Consider the following 18,902-nt stretch of genomic DNA (forward strand, 5'->3'; position numbering starts at 1 on the left):
AAGGCAGTTGTGGTGATGTCCGGAGAGTTCTGTCAACCCAGGGTCTTGGCTTCATAGCCAGCCAAACGCACCATGGAAAGAGAGAGAGAGAGAGAGAGAGAGAGAGAGAGAGAGAGAGAGAGAGAGAGAGAGAGAGAGAGAGAGAGAGAGAGAAGAGAGAGAGAAAGAGAGAGAGAAGAGAGAGAGAGAGAGAGAGAGAGAGAGAGAGAGAGAGAGAGAGAGAGAGAGAGAGAGAGAGAGAGAGAGAGCGAGAGAGGGAGAGAGAGAGAGAGAGAGAGAGAGAGAGAGAGAGAGAGAGAAAAGAGAGAGAGAGAGAGAGAGAGAGAGAGAGGAGGGGGGGGGGAGTATAAGTAGGTAGTGTCAGTGACTCACAGGTAGCTGCCGTTTGTAGTGTCTCTTCAATAGATCACACAGATAGTAGTGCATATCCACGTTGTACTCGTCCCATGTGTGGCTGAAGCCAAAATCCTCAATGTGTTTGCCACCCGGAAAGGATCTGCAGGTAGATGGGCACACCAAGATAGCAGTCAAGAACCCGCAACAGCAGGCATGTCCCAGCCAGTAACATCACATGACACAGATGGTAAAAAGGATACTTTGCTGCCACTACCACCTTGGACCCAATTCGATCCTGAGACAGGAGATGGCTTCAATACCCGTGTTAAGTCCGAACTACATGGTTGTACAGAGGCGCATGGCTTATGAAGGGCAGGAGGGGCATGTTCACCTCCTCAAATCTTCTGGTCTTCGTTCAGCATGTGTCACGGTTGTCGTTGTCCTTTCCCCATTTTGGCGGTGCGCTGCGTGCGGGTTAACCACAGCATACCTCCGCCTATTATGCTGTCCTTTCCCGTTTTGGCCATGTGGACCAATTAGGCTGGGATCACAGTTCAGTGATTCGGTTGTGAAGGCAGAGGTGCACCTCCCCCCCCCCCCCCCCCTCCACTCCCAAAACAAGGTGGACCAGCTACTAGTACGCCGCTGTTACGTGTACATGAGAACATCCCATGCTACCTGATAGCAATGCTCCTTTTTTTTCTTTTTCTTTTTAACTTTGTTCACATACCCAGCTCGAAAAGAATAATGAAAGACAATGGCACGCATGCAGACACAATCTCACTGTCACTCACAACACTGGAGTACAGGCGTGCGCAAGCAAGGGTTGCGCTAGTGTGACTGATCTGGCTGTGCTCAACCGGCTCGTCTCCTGAGTACATGTAGGGTCAACTTTGCGTATAACGACCCTCGGCGGGGCATCAAAAAAGTGTCCTTATTCGCGAAGTGTCGTTATACCCGAAGTCTCATTATATGTATTACAGTTGGAAGGGACTTTGCTCTGGGCATCGAAATTCTGTCGTTATTCGTGAATTGTCGTTATATCCACAGTCGTTATTAGCGAAGTTGACTGTATTAGTGAGCCCTGCAGCCTTAGCTACCCCCCCCCCCCCCCCCTACTGATAGCCTATAGCTGTCGGGAAATGAGCAATGAAAGCTTTCCTCTCCACACGGCTTACTTGTTGAACACAGGCACGGTCTTATCATAACGATGACACTCTGCCAGTAACGCATACACTCGTTGCTGATTCTGTGACGAAGAAACATATACCAAATATAGGCACATCAGGCATACACGTTGTGCACTGTACAGTAATAAAGAAGTCAAGTATCGTGTCCGTTCCAGAAGGGAACTCACGACGGCCGCTAACACCCGGTAAACCCTAGCGGCAGATGCAGCGCCTAACGATGTACAGTAATAGCTGGACAACTACTAAGGCTACTCCCTCCATCGGTCATGCAATAACGTCCTCAGTTCTAATCTGTTACTAAATCCAATCCTGGAATCTTGTCTTTGACTTAGTACTGCAACATTCCTGCCAAGGGCCTTATCAAAGTTTAAAGCCCCCTCAATCGTAATTGTACTACTTGGTCCGGCTCATCGCAATTGTCGCTTATCTCCCACGCACCTTTTGACAGGTAAAACCCAGTCCAATCACGATATCTAACTTACTTTTGCTTGGGAGGTTGTGATGGCAAGATCAATTGAGGCACCAAAGAAAAATGATTGCGACTAGCGCTTTGAATCGCGATGTGTTCGACTTTTTTGGGACGTGGAAATCTGGCCATTCACTGTCTGTGTTGCCAAACGCCAAGCGCAGCGACCCGAAGACCGGAACTGTAGCAGGGGCAACTGACATCCTGGAGAGCGTGACAGGCACGTGTGCACGGCAGAGGAGCATGAGCGTCATGCTGAAGAAGAAAGGTGTTTTCGATGCGATGCGCGCATGCGAGGGACGTTTTGGTTGTTCCTTGTGTTCCTTCGTGGACCTGGCAGCAGCATTACAAGAGTCGTGGTCAGCGTATCCAACGAGAGCGTATGACAGCTGTCTGAAGAGGCCTGTATGCCTCATTCGAAGGCTCTGTTGAAACACACTGCGGTGACACACAGGTCACACTGCCCACGGGTTCCTTCAAGCACCGAAGTGACAGACACAACTGTTCCTTTCCCATTGCTGCTATACGACAGGCTGACAAAGCAAGAGATACTCTACCAGTCTAGCCAGCAGCTAGACACCAGCAATTTAATGTCAGCTCATGTAACGGCGGCAGCTCGAGTGATGGAGAGTTGAACGAACTCTGGACCTGTAAGAGTGCGAGAGCAAGAACGCGCTCCTTCGCTGATTTATTTCGTGCATTTTGCTTTCCTTGCTTCCCTTCTATGACTCGCTTCACCTGATTCCATGGCTGAATTTTTATTCTTGTGGCGGAGAGTATTCATGTATCATGCTTCCTCACTATGCCTATTGAAAATTTCACAGAGCGGCAACAAAACTCCTGTTCTTCGTGGCGATAGATAAGCGACAATTGCGATGAGCCGGACCAAGTACTCTTTGACAGCTACATATACGCACTATTGTGCAATGCAGATCCTGAACTCTGCAGAGCATCATACGGTATGGTTTAAATACCCTCTAACAGTCCCTAATAAACTTTGAACCTCATCAATACTAGGGCACTGCACAAACCTTGGCCTCCAGTGGATCTATGCCGGAGTCCTCATCCCACCGGTCACCTGCACACACACATGACACATCCCCACCAGTTATAGACATACACAGAGGCACGCAATGAAAACCTTGGCAAATTCCATTGTTGCCTCTGTCCGGCTATAGACATAGACACGCTAAGTCAATTGCACGCAGTAGACGTGATAAACACTGACACACACGCGCGCGCATGCACGTACGCACGCACACACAATACATGCATTTCCCCCCGCGCTAGCCGCAAGTCGCACTGATCTTCAGCAAATCAAACAGGGTCCCTATACCAATGATGCTGCACATTCCCAGTGGAGAAACCACTTTCAACTAATAGTAACACCTCTAGTCCAGTGCGAGTCATGCAGAGAAGCAAGCATCAATCACATGATCTAGCAGTACTCAGTGATGTCAAACTGCTCAGTGAACAATCTGACCTGGTGCAGACTTCAATCGAATCGGATAGCTCTCCTGCAGCACGTCCACATAGGAGATCTTCAGACGAACCATGTCCTGTGACAGTAGCTTGCACTGCCTGCAGGTGTAAAGACGTGGACACATGCAAGAGAGAAATTATGACTCGGAGAAGCAAAAAAACCTGTCAAAGTAGAGTATGGATGGGGAGGAAGCAGAAAAATTGATATGCAGTCAATGCTCCCTGAAACTGGCATTGCCAAGTCCTGGATAAGATGAATTTGAAAAAACACGTTTGTTTTGGTAAACCATGCAGCTACCTCGCAGTATAAGTTATAACACCGATTGATATATCACTAGCCATATACTAGTGCAGCTTGCTAGGAGCCACATCACGTGTATCAGGTATTTCTAAATGATTTCACCAACCCACTTATACACTTGCACACAGCAGGCAGGCAGGCACGCACACACACACACACACACACACACACACACACACACACACACACACACACACACACACACACACACACACACACACACACACACACACCCTCAAATAATACACACAAACGCACAGCACACAGCTTGCATGTACACACACACACACACACACACATCATCATCATCAGCAGCAGCAGCAGCAGCAGCAGCAGCAGCAGCTAAACACATGCACATGCAAAGTTGTGCAGAGCAGGACAACGTACACGGTGTACTGTTGGCATTTCTTCTGCTCCTCGCGCCGCGCCTCCACAAGCTGAACAACCTCCTTTGTCATCACGATGTTTTGTTCATGGTATCTATCCGCCGCCATCTACACACACACACAGGATACAACACTCGATCAGACACAGTACATGTAGGCAAAGGACAACAACTAGTGATGCAAGCGAAAAGAGTACCCAGTGTATTTTGTACACTATGTAAGATCGTGAACAAAATAGGAATGTGTTGTTAGGCAGGAAATGCTGCGGAACGCTATGCTTGGTTTGATCAACTTTCGGTGAGCTGCTTCCGGTGAGTTTGAACAAGAAGCCTGCTCGTACTTCAGCCGTGTGTCTGCATTCAAAGTTCAAACGGCGATGATACTTACTTTCAGGTCCTCGACTTCACTTTCTCTCTCCCTGTTGGTGTGCACGTCGGATGCTGTGGACGCACTGGACAACAGAAGGCACACGAGCACACACAACAATTACAATAGTCACCACAATGACGAACTGCAAGAATAAATGCAGTACCCTATGTACTGATTTCATCCATATACCCTAGTGCCTTGTATTTTAAAGCCTATCTCATAATATAGAAGCCTGTTTTGAATACAAGCCTGATTTTCAAGACTCACTGTCGGCACATAAACCTGGTTTTAGTACTGACATGCATAGAAATACCTGGTTTGAATAGAAGCCTAGCCCTGACATCGGCTTCTACAGGAAGAGGCCCGGCTTTAATACGCAACATTATGGCATGGGCAATTGCCACTTTAATTGCTTCTTGCTACCTCATTTCGTTCCATGCTAGGATAAATCAGTGCTAGGTTTGTGGACCTGGACAACCTCTGTATTTGTGATAACTCACTTCACCCTGTGCTCAAAAATTATGGTGGCGAGGACATGCTAAAAACAAATCTCTAAATTCTACCCACATATCATGTGGGTACGAAGTGTGCCCACAGACATATACAAACCATTGTGTCCACGCACATACAAACCATTGTGCCCACACACATTCTCTGTGCCTGCTCACCTTCTCCGTATTCTCATGGTGATCTGCTTGGCACGGGATGGCCCCGAATCAGGTTGATTCTTCTGTAAGGGCTAAACACAAGAGACAGGGAAGGAGTTTCACAGTCAAGCAGTGCTCTTGGCCACTATTTACGTTACATACGTCAATGTCCAACTAGTTCGCTCCCAGCAATGCAGTCTGTGAAGTTTGCAATACACTCAGCACATGTTCTGGTGCACACTATTTTCTACGCACGGCAAAGACCAAACCATGGTTGGTTAACACCCACATCTCCCGTACTGGCTGATTTTCTTTTCATGCCATGAGGTGTTGTCTATAATAATAAATAATAATAATAATAATAAATCCGCCTGCGCTCCGTACCAAGCACAGAATCCCTTGTTTCCAAAAATGTAGGGTACCAAGCAGCAATACTAGGCGGAGAAGTCCTTGATTATACTTCAAAAAAGAAGTAGTTACTAGCATACTGCTCCTTTCGTTCTTAGGAACTGGAGGGAAACCTTCGGTGAGAAGGCAGGATTGCCTGTGCTCTAAGCAAATTCAAATACAGGAAACAAACAAACCTTGCTGGTGGTTGAGCTATCGTCGACCTTGGACAGTTTCTCTCTGTACGCTACTTCTCGGTTTTCTAGCAACGAGACCTGATTCAGTGCCATTCTGTGAGACAAGATGAGAAAGAATACATGCCGACACTACCGTAACCGAGAACTCGCCCTGAGCTGCGGCTTTGACAAGTCAAAGCATGTGTTCGCATGTTGATACCTGCTCAATTAAGGACAAGCCCTCTGCCGGAATACTGTTCCACTCTACTGTACTGGGGTAGCATGATCAGTGCTGTGCTGATCTAACACATCCTGTAATGTGCCTGTGTGGCTTCTTCACAATCTAATGGAGGTTATTAAGAGTGGCATCAGGTAGCTCAGTGCCAGCTTCAGTAGTAATAATGGACGTTCTCTTTGGTCTGAATATATTCACACAATCTGTGCCATCATCAGCAACGTTTTTTTCTTCTCAGATTGTTACCAATACGAAACACTTGGTAAGCTTCACCCCTCCTCAGGAAGCTTGTCATCACTGTGCAAAACTTGTACTTTACCTCAAGTCACTCTCCAGCTGCAAACACCATGTTGAACATGATGCACACAAACACAAGAAGACAGAAAGATTCAATTATCCTACTGTATATTCAGCTAAATGTGACGCACGTGTGCAACACCACATACTCGATCGCCCCAGACATGCAAACCAGAGTTCCCCTGCACATTGGTGCGTTTGCTAAATCAGTAGATGACTGTGTGGATTCGCATGCGTGTACAGTACACACATACTAGTGCTAGCACTGGCTTGTAGAGAAAACGCTCAAACACCAACGTAGCTCCTTGCAGCATTTCTGTGAATGTCGATGCCGCACTGCTTTCTTACTACCCTTCCCAGGGACATGTCACTGATGAGGTCTTACCTGATGGAGGGATGCCTTCAGAGATTGCACTTGTTTTGAATCCCTCCGGTCTTCGCCATACACGAGGAGGATTGATCATGTGAAAGAGCCGAACACAGTCAACACACAATGCCAAATACAGACACATTATACAGTGAAATGAATGGAAGTGCTCAATAATATGTATTGGACATGTGTACTCAAACTCCCAACAACCAGCTGTTAATATAGCTTTTCGGCTGTTTCCTTTTTCATGTATATAATCTTCTCCTTCTTTTACCATGGTTGGCTATCACCCACATCTTCCCGTTTTGGCTGCCATCGGAAGCCATAAGATGTTGAATTAATAAATAATAAATAAAATAAATAAATCTCCCAACAACCAGCTTTTATAATAATACATTTGTAAAGACATGTGCTTTGCTTCTGGTTGGCTAGTCGGCACACGTTGGTACACTGCTTCTACTACTAGCCACTATAGTTCTGTCTGTCGCCGAAGAACTGCGGGGTCAGCCGCGTAGCCTAGACCATACTTAATTTCATCCATTACAGTCTCTGCACATGGCAGTCATCATGTATACATTGGTATGCTGTGCTTGGTAAAATTCTAGCGGGCGGTTCGTTCTTTGGTGCTCCGTTCTTTGGCACTCAGTTCTTCGGTACCCGACCGTATTCTATCTCATCTCTTGTGTGTACATCGCTCTGCACTGCTGTGTACTCCAGCATACTAGCCATGGCTGTAGCTACCGCTACTGTAGTGCTTATCCTATACATGCGGCGCGTGCTCACCTTTCCTCTCTTCGTTGAGACGTGACGCGTACTGGCTGACGGAGAAGCCGTTCGTGTTTGTCGGCTCGTCGTCGTCCATGACCACGAGATCGTGCTGGCCCACCTCAGACTGGCGGCAGTTGAAGTGCTCCCACATTGTGTAGCCACTAGAGCACGCAGCAACGGCAGCAAAAGTAGCAGCGGCAACGGCAGCAAAAGTAGCAGCAGCACCAGCAGCAAAAGTAGCAGCAGCACCAGCAGCACCACCACCACTCACCAGCACAACCACCAGCAGCAGCAACAGCAGGAGTAGCAGCAGCAGCAGCAGCAGGAGTTGCAGCAGTCATCAGCAATAGAACAACAGGTCACCCAGATCTTGCTCGCTCAAATGAATTTTCTTCTGAACGAAAATATCTGAATAGATAACATACTGTATTACCAAACACTCAGTCCAGGCTAAGGAGTAGGAAAGCTTCAGGCTCTTTGCAGGCAACATACCGACGTTTCCATGAGCATTTTCTTTGCCTCGGTTTTCTTCAGGTGGATACAGTCACAGAGGACTAAACTAGCCAGTACAATAGGGTTCAGACAATGTACATGTACAGGTGATATAAGCATGTATGAAACGACTGCATGGAATCAGTGCGAGGCACAGATGAAAAAAGCATGTACAGTGGAACCTCTTTAGGACAAACACCAAGGGACCGACGGTATTTGTTCGCAATAACGGGAGTTCTTCGTATCCATATGTCTTACCCAGGTAATACACAGTGATGAATCCAATTGCGCTTGGAATTCTAGATCTTCTTAAGCAAAAGTTTGTCTTATCAGTGTTCTTCTTAACGAGGTTCCACTGTACTTACCTGTGGAACGACTGTTACTTAGGCCACACTTTGTTTTTTCTATGTTTCTCGTCATCGCCCGCGTAGGTTTTCAGAAATTTCGGAAGAAAAAAAAAGTTCATACTACGTACATGTACATGTATGTACGCTGCAGATACTGCAGCAGCTAGATGCGTCAATCAAAATCGTAAACGTTTGCACCACAGCAAAGGAGCGCTCTCCGTCCGTTCTCTGCGATGAAGGCTGCCATGACGAAGCTTTCAGTTGTTCACTGCCTGATAGCTGAGCCTGGCGGGTCCCAGGAATACCGTAAGTCGGACGAGTTCCGTGGCAACTGGCGTCTGTGGAACGATGACGTGGGCAGAAAATCCAAGCAAAGGACGCATGGCGAGGAAAAGATGAGCAGCGTCGAGACAAGAGTTTGATAACCGGACACAGGAACGTTGAAGTAACAAAACCAAAAATTACGAGTGGGAAAGCGTTTGTTGATGCGATAGCAGATAAATGTATGTTCTCTTCGCCATCTCGTATTCATCAAACTTTATACTCTCATTGTTGCAGTTTGCCTGATATTCGTGGGCTGATGTGATAATGACTATGTACAGTCACTGAGTCAGTACAGAGACAGTAGTGCAATCATGTATGGGACCACATGATTGTACAATATACTACTCTATACATGGTATACGCAGTGTCTTGTATGAATCATGCAAACGCATATGTAAAATGTATACAGTTTTCAGTAGAAATTGTTCTTGTTTTTTTCCTTGGCTTTTGTTTTTTTTCCGCCCGCCCGCATACCTTTTGTTAAAATTTGCCGACGAGAAACATAGAAAAAACAAAGCGTGGCCTTACAGAAAAGAAAAAAGGGTCAAGGAACTACAAGTTACGCTCTACATCCGAGTTCAGTGTTACCTACCTGTGGAAAGACTGCATGGAGTCAGTGCGATGCACCGGCCGCACCAGGCATTCGTCCGACGACAGAGCATCATCGGCCTCCGGGACCTCACTGCTGATCGGCTCTGGTCGCAGCGCTCCCCTGGCAACGGTCACCATAGCAACGTCCACGTCAACATCATCGCCGGAGGATGTGCGCGTGGCGCTGGAGGAGTCGGAAACAATCGAGTTGCAGGACGCCTTCTCACTCCCGGAGTCCCATTGAGTTTCGTCCTCTTCCTGTATGCTGTCAGGCGCCATCCCCGGTAGCGCTTCCAGAGTAGCAATGCTTGATAGCGTGGGTGTCAGGTCGCCCTGCTCAAGGCTGTCCTGTCTGGGTATCACCTCTTCACTAGGGCTTTCCAGTATAGCCACTGCCGCGGTGTGCGTGTTCAGTTCCGACAGGAACTCGTGCGGGTCCAGCACCACACTAGCGTGTGAGCCAATTGTCAATGCTGCATAGATTGTAATTGGAAGAATCATCATGCACACACGCACACATGCACAGGGACATACAAACACACACACACGCCAACACGAACATACCCGATTGCACAACAATGCCTTACGCAGTGCAACTTTCTTTGCAAAACAAAAAGAGCAGCCATTTACCCGAATAGTACACAAATCACACTGCCCGTGGAATTCTTTGCATCAATCAGTGACCAAGAGCTACAGTCAACTTTGCGTATAACGACCCTCGGCGGGGCATCAGAAAAGTGTCCTTATTCGCAAAGTGTCCTTATACCCGAAGCCTCATTATATGTATTACAGTTAGATGGGACTTTGCTATGGGCATGGAAATGCTGTCGTTATTCGCGAATTGTCGTTATATCCGCAGTCGCTATTGGCAAAGTTGACTGTAGATATCAGGGTGTCACTTATTCAATGAAAAATATCTGTCTTACACAAAGGCTCGGCTGAATCAGGTCTGTCATCTTTGGTTGCCTGTGGTATGCTCTGCCGTGGGGACCTGCTACGTGCAGCTCCAGCAGAGTGGGTGCCATCTTCTTGATCCGAATCTCCGCCGAGTAGAGTGCCAGGAAGAAGATCCTGTCAGGGAAACACATGTGCACACATGCACACACACACACACACACACACACACACACGTATACACACACACACACATGCACACACACACGCACACACACACACACGCAAACACACACACACGCAAACACACACACACGCAAACACACACACACACACACACACACACACACACACACACACACACACACACACACACACATGCAATGATGGATCAGAGATTCTCGGCATGAAAATGGCGAAACAGAATAGTGCATGCGACACCAAAACTGTGTGTCTCTCTCTTACTTCTGCCGTGCCTGGCACATCCATGCACACCGTCGACACCAGCTCAATCTCCAGGTCTTCCAGCTGCTTGCGATGCAGCTCACGGCAATCCTGCAGGGTGTTCATCCACTTCATCATCGAGTCGTGGCTATCGGCCGTCAGATGGAACTCACTGCCCTGGACACTGCGTTCAGACAAACAAACACAAGTGGGAATATACCAGTTTAGTGTTGCAGTAGTAATATAACTACTCCATGAACATTTTACTACTGTAGTACCATTCAGCACATAGCACTAACTGGCACATGTTCAGTGTACATTGTCATGGGATTGCCACCTAACATATCAACACATCGGCGAACAGCAGGGGCCATCGACATGTTGGTCAGACATCCTGGCAAGTCCTCCATGTCTACATGTATGGCTCACCCTACAAAACAGTCTAAGAATGGATCGAGAGAGCCCGGTGCCTGCAGCGGACGCTAGTGATATCGCAATACTGGTGCATGGACAGTCATTTGATCTGAGCCATAGACTGAGTACAGCATCTAGCTGTATAATCCCAGCAAACACACCAGATATGCTCGTTTAAACTAGCCAGCAATGCCGGGACACAGACTATCTGCATGTGTATTAAAAGCTGCTATCTGCTCACATTACCTTATGATGAACTGGTTCTTGTCTTGCCCGAACATCAACGTCGAATCAATGAGGTCCAGAGAATTTATGCTGGAAGCGAGAGAACCAGTCCAGGAAAAGAATGTCATGTCGTACAATGTATGAACACACAGTCAACCTCGTGAACAGCCGTCTTGGGTATAACAACAACTCGCAAATAATGACACAAACTTCAGACCTAATGATCAAATGACAAAATATGTAGTTCAACCTCACGAATAATGACGGCTCGCAAATAACGACACATTTCGCATGCACGATCAGGGGTGGTTATTCACAACGCTGACGGCATATCATAATATTTATTGTAATGTTAGAGCTGTGTTAGTGTGGGCTGTGGTGCAGCAGTCAATTTTTCCAGCACCACACAGATACATGCAGCCTGTTGGGGGCATCAAACAAACACAAGATTATCAGCTCAGAAGACGTCACCATAGACTCCAGCATAGTACAAGTAGTGAGGAATGGGAGGATTTTAAAATGCAGTGCCCTGTAAGATTAGTATCTTGACACCCACATAGGCTTTGGTGAACACGGAGCAGCGGGCCTGCAGACCTTATTAACAATGCATTCCTACACATTCCTAGGATTTCCACGTCACGAGGATTCAAATCGCCGAGGCTCAAATAGTACCGGCTACTGCACAGCGCTGCCGCTTCAGCATGCGACTACATGTACTAGTATATCACGGCTAGTTTGAACAGCTGCACAGTGGCGGCAATGGGCGTACTTTGTCGGTTGGGCCACCGCCTCCTGCGGACTCCTCGAGAACATCAACTTGCAACTGGGAACGTCGAACACAAACCTGTGGAAATAGTAAAGTCAACACATGCCACACACGTGCCACACCGTCCATACAAAGTAAACAAAGCACGACCCCTTAATGGCCCTCTTCCAAAAACAAAATACCGTTATATCGTTATAACAGGCAGGATGTGAATCTGTAATCTTGCAATGTTATAATGCATTTGGGTATCCAACCTGAACGGCATGCCGGGCAAACCTGTATCCCGAACTTATTCAAGCCTAGTAAATCAGTACTGGGCACGCACAAACATGACGAGTGACCTGTTGTTTTAGCGGTCCCGATGCTCACTAGTGGTGCATCATTGTGCTTGAAAATACGTTGAAAAGCAGTTGCCCTACCCCTCCTCTCCCCCCCCCCCCACACACACACACATCCTCCTACATTTGCTCTCACTGCGCCTTCAAAACGGTCTGTACCTTCCCGCACCGGCATCTACTTACCATAACTTCGTCTTTGTCTTTCGCAACTTCAGCTTTCCTGTACCAAGCACAATGGCAAAAAAGCATATAATTATACTGACACACCGAGATTGAGGGATTACTAGTAGCAGTCAAGTCGAAGCTAATTTATTTTCTCAGAATCATATTGAAAAATGTTTCAATTCACTACATACTGGTTCTGAAAATGTTGGAGATAATCTACATGTATGGGGACGTGGACAGATCACTGATTTCAGCAGCTGTAGCCATTATAGGCAAGGATTAAAGAAGTGCAGGTTCCTTGCATAGGGGTCTGACTAGAAGACTTCCCAGGAGTAGATTTATAGTGATGGGCCCACGGTATCATAGCCGCCATCCACTCAATCAGTATCGTGCAGGTGGGCAAGGAAGCCTAACAGCCTAACAGGTGATCGGTTAGCTGTGCGTGTATACACTTTGACTGCACACATACCTGATTTCTTTGTGAGCCATAAGTAGCCACTATGGCCGACACCGGACACGGAGATAGTCTACAGAGGTATGAACATTGACACAGACAGACACAGACAGACACAGACACAAACGGACGAACACACACACACACACACACACACACACACACACACACACACACACATACACATACAGACACACACAGAAATACAGACACACATACACCTCAAACCTCAGACCTGCCCATCGCGGAAGCGATGATAGCGAACAACTATGTTAGACATAGCAACTTGCGCTGGGATTCATTAGAAGCTGAGACTATTTTTAGATACTAGCCTGAAATACTCCTTGAAATATTTGTACTAAGTTACTAACTAAGAGCCTAAGTAAGGCTTCTCTTGTGCACATCCCAAGTCTAGCCAAGCTTAGCCTGATTGGGTAAGCCCCCTATGTAAACCCACTCAAGGCCAGCCATCCAGAAGGGATTTTCCCTGGCCATTTTGACAATGTATGGCCATATCTCAGGCGGATAATACTAGTTCAGTACAGTACACAGTACTACACACCCTGGTTTGTGGGCATGCTAGTACTGGTACTGGTAGTAGTATGAATGTGGGACAGAGGGCCAACTTCCGGGCCTAGCGTGGACAGACAATGCATTGAACTGAGGATGGCATTTCACTTGGGCAGATGGAGTACCACAGCTAATAAGGGCACTTCATACCCTGTACTGCATGCAGCATGCACATGCCCGCCCTGACCAGGCAATCACTTGACATTCCCATCAACATCATATCCCAAGCACTTTAGTTCAGAAGATAAAGGCTAATATAAGCTTGCCATGCAGTATCCCACAGACGAATACCTGGGTGACTGAGAGTCTTGGCAGTCGAGGTACTTCACTAACTATAAGTAACATGTCTAGGATGTTACTGGGAATGACTTGCACTACTGATGCCATAGTGTTGGACAAAAGCATTATTTTGAGCCTAGTTATATGGCCAATGTACTAGTTTGGCCATCATCAAGTGCTGAAATAAGTCTACCATGACCTGGGGAACAGTTGCCGGGCTCAAAGTGCTAAGCAAGGCACATAACACAGCATGGTGTAATTTGTAATTTGTTATTGTTTAAGGATTCCCCAAAGGCTTTCGCCTATCGAGGGGGTTTACAAACTTTCCATAATACCAAATCTGTAAAAGAAGTAATGAGCAATAGGTGTGTATGTACAGTGGTCCGGGTTTTTTCTTCAACACACACCTGGCCACTGCGGCATGCAGTTCAGCAGTGGTCCCCTACCGCTGGTCTACACATCGGCATCCATGCCAATCTAACGTTACAATGGCAACTGGCCAGCCCATGGCCACCAGTGCACTGAGACAGGTATGTATAATTATGGAAGCACTGCACTGTGCTCTGAGCAAGTCTACAGTGTGAGCAGCTAGGACCTCATAGCTGGATGGCCAAACTAGTCACATGATCGTGCTTTTACTGTATCATAAACTGAATATAGTCATTACCACAAAGCTACCATCATTATATGGACGGAGTAGGATGATACAAAGGTGTCAATACATGTAGATAGCATAATTACGGTGATGTCATACTGATAGGGATATGGGAAGTGCTACAGTGCTGGAAACTGAAATCCAACCCACTGAGCGGTGTGCTCGCATTGCAAAGACCCAACACGGGATTGTAAAACTACGAAAATTTCATAGAGACCTCTAGAATGTGAACGCACCGCTCAGGGGTCTGATTTCAGTTGCCAGCACTGGTCATGTACTTCTGAAGTAGTAGCATGCACACACAGACTGCAGACCCGCAGACTGGGTCTGGGTAGTCGCTCTAACTCAGTAACTGCATAATATGTGTACATGATGTACGCACTAACCGCCCAGTGTCAACAGGGTCAAACTCAATGACAAGTGCTGCCCTGGTGAGTGGTGGAGTGCCGAGTTCGGGAACGCCCTACACACGCCTAAGAGCCTAGATCTACAGTTTCATGTACCCTGTGCCAGTGTCAAGGGTAGAGGATCTGCAGAAACTATGTTACTTGAAAAATGTAGCTGTGTAACAGTTCACGAAATCGTGTCCTCCCCCCCCCCCAATCCATGGTAACGCCTTTTACACGCCGTAGAATGCATGACTCGACCGTGGCCTCGTATGTGGGGGGGGGGGGGGGCACTTTTCATTGCTCCATATCACTCTCTACAATGAAAGTGGTATTATATGTAGATGTGTGTGCGTGTGTCCATGCGAAGATATATCATGTACAATCATGTAGGCTAGCGGAAGGTAAACTCGTGTGATTGCTGGAGGTTCGGATTTTTCCTTGTGATAATTTCCGGCACGCTGTGTCCTCATGATCCAGCTCCACTTGATCTGTCTTCTACTTTGCGGATACTTTCCTTCATAGTAAAACTGTGCCGCTGCGCACATGCAAGCCAGCCAGAGTAGTTTGATAGGATAGTCATTATTATTGGCTGCTCAAAATTCGGAATCATTTTTCCTGCTACAAGTATCACTAGAGGATTACTATCAGCTCAAGCACAGCACGACAAACGTTACGCACGTGTGCACGCATCAGTATGAACTAGTCTACCTGGTCTGCCTGTAGTGTGAAAATCGCCTGAGCTGCTCAGCACTAAAATGCGGGTACATTTTGGTGTAGATGTACTTTGTGTGTATGAGTCCGACTTACCGAAGGAGGCCGAGCCGGCTTTCGCTCCTGAGGCTGGTGGTGTGGAGAGGCCATTCTCCAGACTGTTTCACCGGCACTGGTCACGGTGCGACCGTGCTAACCTTCCTCCACTCCCTGGGACGCTAGCACGCTGCAGGTGGTGGTGGACGCCTGGTTCAGTGCTACTGTCACTCCGGTGTCTGCTCCATTTGCGGCGAGTCCATTCAGTGGACAATTCCGTCGCGACCGCTGTATTCCGGAGGCTCTTCTGTACCAATTTCTCGTGCCAGAGGTAGGAATGATTTTGACGTCGCCTCCTTTCCTTCTGAACTCTACATGCGCCACGGCACCACGACCAGCTGAGGATACTCGTCAGCTCACTCAAGATATCGGAAGAGGGCTATCACTCAGCTGGTGCCCGCTGCGACCCGGCTTGCGATCCCCGAGTGCCTGGAAAGCGGTGCTTCGGAAACGCTAGCATGCAGTGGTGGGATCTACCTCCAGCGGACGGATAGGGGAAGCAATGACGCCATTGACGGTGCCCCACGCACTACTGGCGGAAAGCGCGCCGATCCGAATCTGGACAAACCTTCCGGCAGAAACTAAACGCACACACTTTCGCCGTTGTTTTCAGCTGCGTTTCGGGGTGCTTTCTGTCAGCTCAACGTGACCACCGTACTTTCCTCCAATGGGACGATCCACTTGTAAACTATGTTTGCCTTATCAATCAGCACACAAGAAAGCTGGGTGGTCTGTGTTGAACTAATTATTTACTTCAGGAAACGTTCAGCGAAAAGTAAGTGAGTGATTCTGAAAAGAGCGTTTTGCTTCCAAAAACAGAAAGCAAGCTAGCAACACGAATAGTCGTCGAATACATAATTTTTTATGATTCATGTCATTGAACTCGAAAGTCCTCGGCTCGCCTATAAGTATATAATATAACCTAACCAGTTGATTATATGGGAAATATAAACCTGTATACAAACCGAGGCGAAGCCGAGGTTTGTATTATTGGTTTATATTTCCCATATTCAACTGAGTAGGTATGTATTACTGCACAAGGACCAGTGCAATACCGGCCGATATCTGCACGAACGGCGAAGCCGTAAGTGCAGATATCGACGCCGGTATTGCACGCGTCCGAGTGCAGTAATACATTTATCGCACCCCTGCCACCACACAGTCTGTCACCACACACTTGACACAGTCTGGTGCATGCAACCCTAGCAAGTAGCATGCTGCATGCAACCCTGCTATCATTTCACAGTCATACAACACAGCACAACCAGTCACGTTCATTTTTAGAGGAACACTTCTTTCGAGTAGCTGCTGTCTATCACCATGATCAGGGGAGATCCTGGAAGTAGCGGGACAGCTTGCTCATGTCGTCGTCGTTGATGGGGTGTTTGTGCTCCACCGCTTTGACTTCTCCCGCTTTCTTTGGCTTCATGAATCATGAGGAAGGCCTTCAATGCAATGTTTGCGTCCTTGAACGCTGGGTCACTGTGGACGTTCATGGGCCGCTTCAACTCGACTAGCTTGCGATGTATTGCGGAACGGAAACCGAGCAAGTTTGATGCAGAGTAGAACTTCACTCCAGCTTTCTTCGGACGCAATTCGACGTAGATCTATGCATGTCGCAGAATGTAAGCTAGGTCGCTTGCCGTAACCGTAGTCAGGTCACAGCGACGTCCTGTGTCTTTACAATACTCGTCGAATAAGCGGAGCCATTTGTCAGTTGCCTGCTCTGTGTTTTTGTTTTTCTGCTCAGAAACGAGGCTGTTCGATGGCGGCGTCGGACAGTTTCTCAAATCGGCTGTCGACAGTCTTCTCCAATACTTGGGCGTCCGCTGTCTCGACTCTCACGGAGCTTGTGAAGTAGTTGACTTGGCGGACGCAAGCCGGGTCCACATTCGCTTCCGCGACATCGACAGCGTCTTCGACCATTATTTTGGTGTGCTGCAGCAAGTCAGCAGCGACTCCCTGGCCTGGCGGAGCGACTCCCAATATTCCCAGTACTCGTACAGCCAATGACTATGTGGATGCACTGCAGAGTGCAGTGCGATATTGCACCCCGGCGAGTGAGCGTGCAAATAACCTATATCTGCACGCTCACTTCGAAGCGAGCGTGCAAATAACCTATATTTGCACGCTCGCTTCGAAGTGAGCGTGCAAATATAGGTTATTTGCACGCTCACTCGCCGGGGTGCAATATCGCACTGCAGTGCATCCACATTGGCTGGCGGTGTACTGGGGAATATTGCACGCTCAGTAAGGCCGCTGATTGGCTCAAACCATGGAAACACTCACGTGGGGTGCGATAAGTTATATTATGCTTATACTGAGCTGATATACAAACTCCCCTAGTGTGATCCTAAAAAAAAAGGAGTTTATATACCAGTTTATACACCAGTTTATATACCAGTTTATATTCTCGTCATCGAAGTACCTGTTTATGCAAAATACAAGTCTGGAGTGTTGTGTGGGGAGAGATGGGAGTTTGTATACAAGCTCAGTATAACTAATGCTATCTATACTATCCTCGACTGGTCGAGTTCTCGCTGACTGGACGTCCAGTCAGCGAGAACTCGACCAGGACGTCGATCACGGACTTGGCTCTACATCACCAGCCAGGTCACGCGCTTGCTTGGCTCGATACTTCATGCCATGGGCTTTTTCCTGTTCCGACGACCTAGGCTGTGGCCAGAAGAGCAGTGCAAACTGGGACAAGAGTCATGATCATGATGATCCGGACTGCCTGAAAAAGTAGTGCCAGGTCTGCGATTCGTGGTGCACTGCATGCACTGACAGTGACAGTCTGTGGCTAGCTGTAATCATGGTGACCACATGAACAATAAAAATGTTGGCAGGGGCGGAGAAGAGGAGGGAGAAGGGAGGGGAGGGTTGTGGTAGTGGTAGTAAGTGTACTCGTACTGGTACAGTCAGGTAATGATCCGGTGGTCCGGCACATTCTCTTTTTGTTTGAATTGTTTCATCGCAACCATTCTAACCATTGGTCAACTATCTACGATTGCCTGTCTTTCTGCCTTTCCGTCTCTTTCTTTTTCTCTCTATCTTTCGACAGAAAGTTTCTTTCGAAAGGACACCAGTACGGTCGAAAAGTAAACTCATTCTTGATCAGGCAGTTCTGTCGCTTTACGGGAAGTGATCTGGTGACTCTCATCTTCTCCCCTTTCTCCCTTTCTCTCTACACTCTGTCTGTCCCTCTCGGTCCTTTCGGTGTCCCTCTCTGTTGTTGTTGTTGTTGTTGTTGTTGTTGTTGATTTTTATTTTAGTTCGCAAGGCCAAACGGGCAATGGTGCCCAATTCTATGGAAGCGAATTTCAAATGGGAGAGAG

General features: G+C 47.5%; 1 protein-coding gene across 1 annotated transcript in view; it reads right to left on the reverse strand.

The window, feature by feature from the left end:
• The window catches only part of LOC135818485 (TBC1 domain family member 2B-like), a 37,840-nt gene extending 21,397 nt beyond the window's left edge, over positions 1–16,443 (reverse strand). The window contains exons 1-19 of the mRNA XM_065331869.1: positions 15,565–16,443; positions 12,880–12,937; positions 12,429–12,465; positions 11,911–11,985; positions 11,163–11,231; positions 10,524–10,686; positions 10,091–10,235; positions 9,166–9,637; positions 7,426–7,571; positions 6,658–6,707; positions 6,295–6,311; positions 5,762–5,855; positions 5,199–5,269; positions 4,549–4,612; positions 4,163–4,269; positions 3,476–3,573; positions 3,024–3,070; positions 1,515–1,585; positions 373–496 (exon numbers count right to left, since the gene is read on the reverse strand). Of these exons, the coding sequence (XP_065187941.1) occupies positions 373–496; positions 1,515–1,585; positions 3,024–3,070; positions 3,476–3,573; positions 4,163–4,269; positions 4,549–4,612; positions 5,199–5,269; positions 5,762–5,855; positions 6,295–6,311; positions 6,658–6,707; positions 7,426–7,571; positions 9,166–9,637; positions 10,091–10,235; positions 10,524–10,686; positions 11,163–11,231; positions 11,911–11,985; positions 12,429–12,465; positions 12,880–12,937; positions 15,565–15,618 (1,962 nt within the window). The 5' untranslated portion in view covers positions 15,619–16,443. The remainder of the gene's footprint in view (positions 1–372; positions 497–1,514; positions 1,586–3,023; positions 3,071–3,475; positions 3,574–4,162; positions 4,270–4,548; positions 4,613–5,198; positions 5,270–5,761; positions 5,856–6,294; positions 6,312–6,657; positions 6,708–7,425; positions 7,572–9,165; positions 9,638–10,090; positions 10,236–10,523; positions 10,687–11,162; positions 11,232–11,910; positions 11,986–12,428; positions 12,466–12,879; positions 12,938–15,564) is intronic.
• Between the last annotated feature and the right edge of the window lie 2,459 nt (positions 16,444–18,902).

Source organism: Sycon ciliatum, chromosome 5, assembly GCF_964019385.1.
Source record: "Sycon ciliatum chromosome 5, ocSycCili1.1, whole genome shotgun sequence".
NCBI lineage: Eukaryota > Metazoa > Porifera > Calcarea > Leucosolenida > Sycettidae > Sycon > Sycon ciliatum.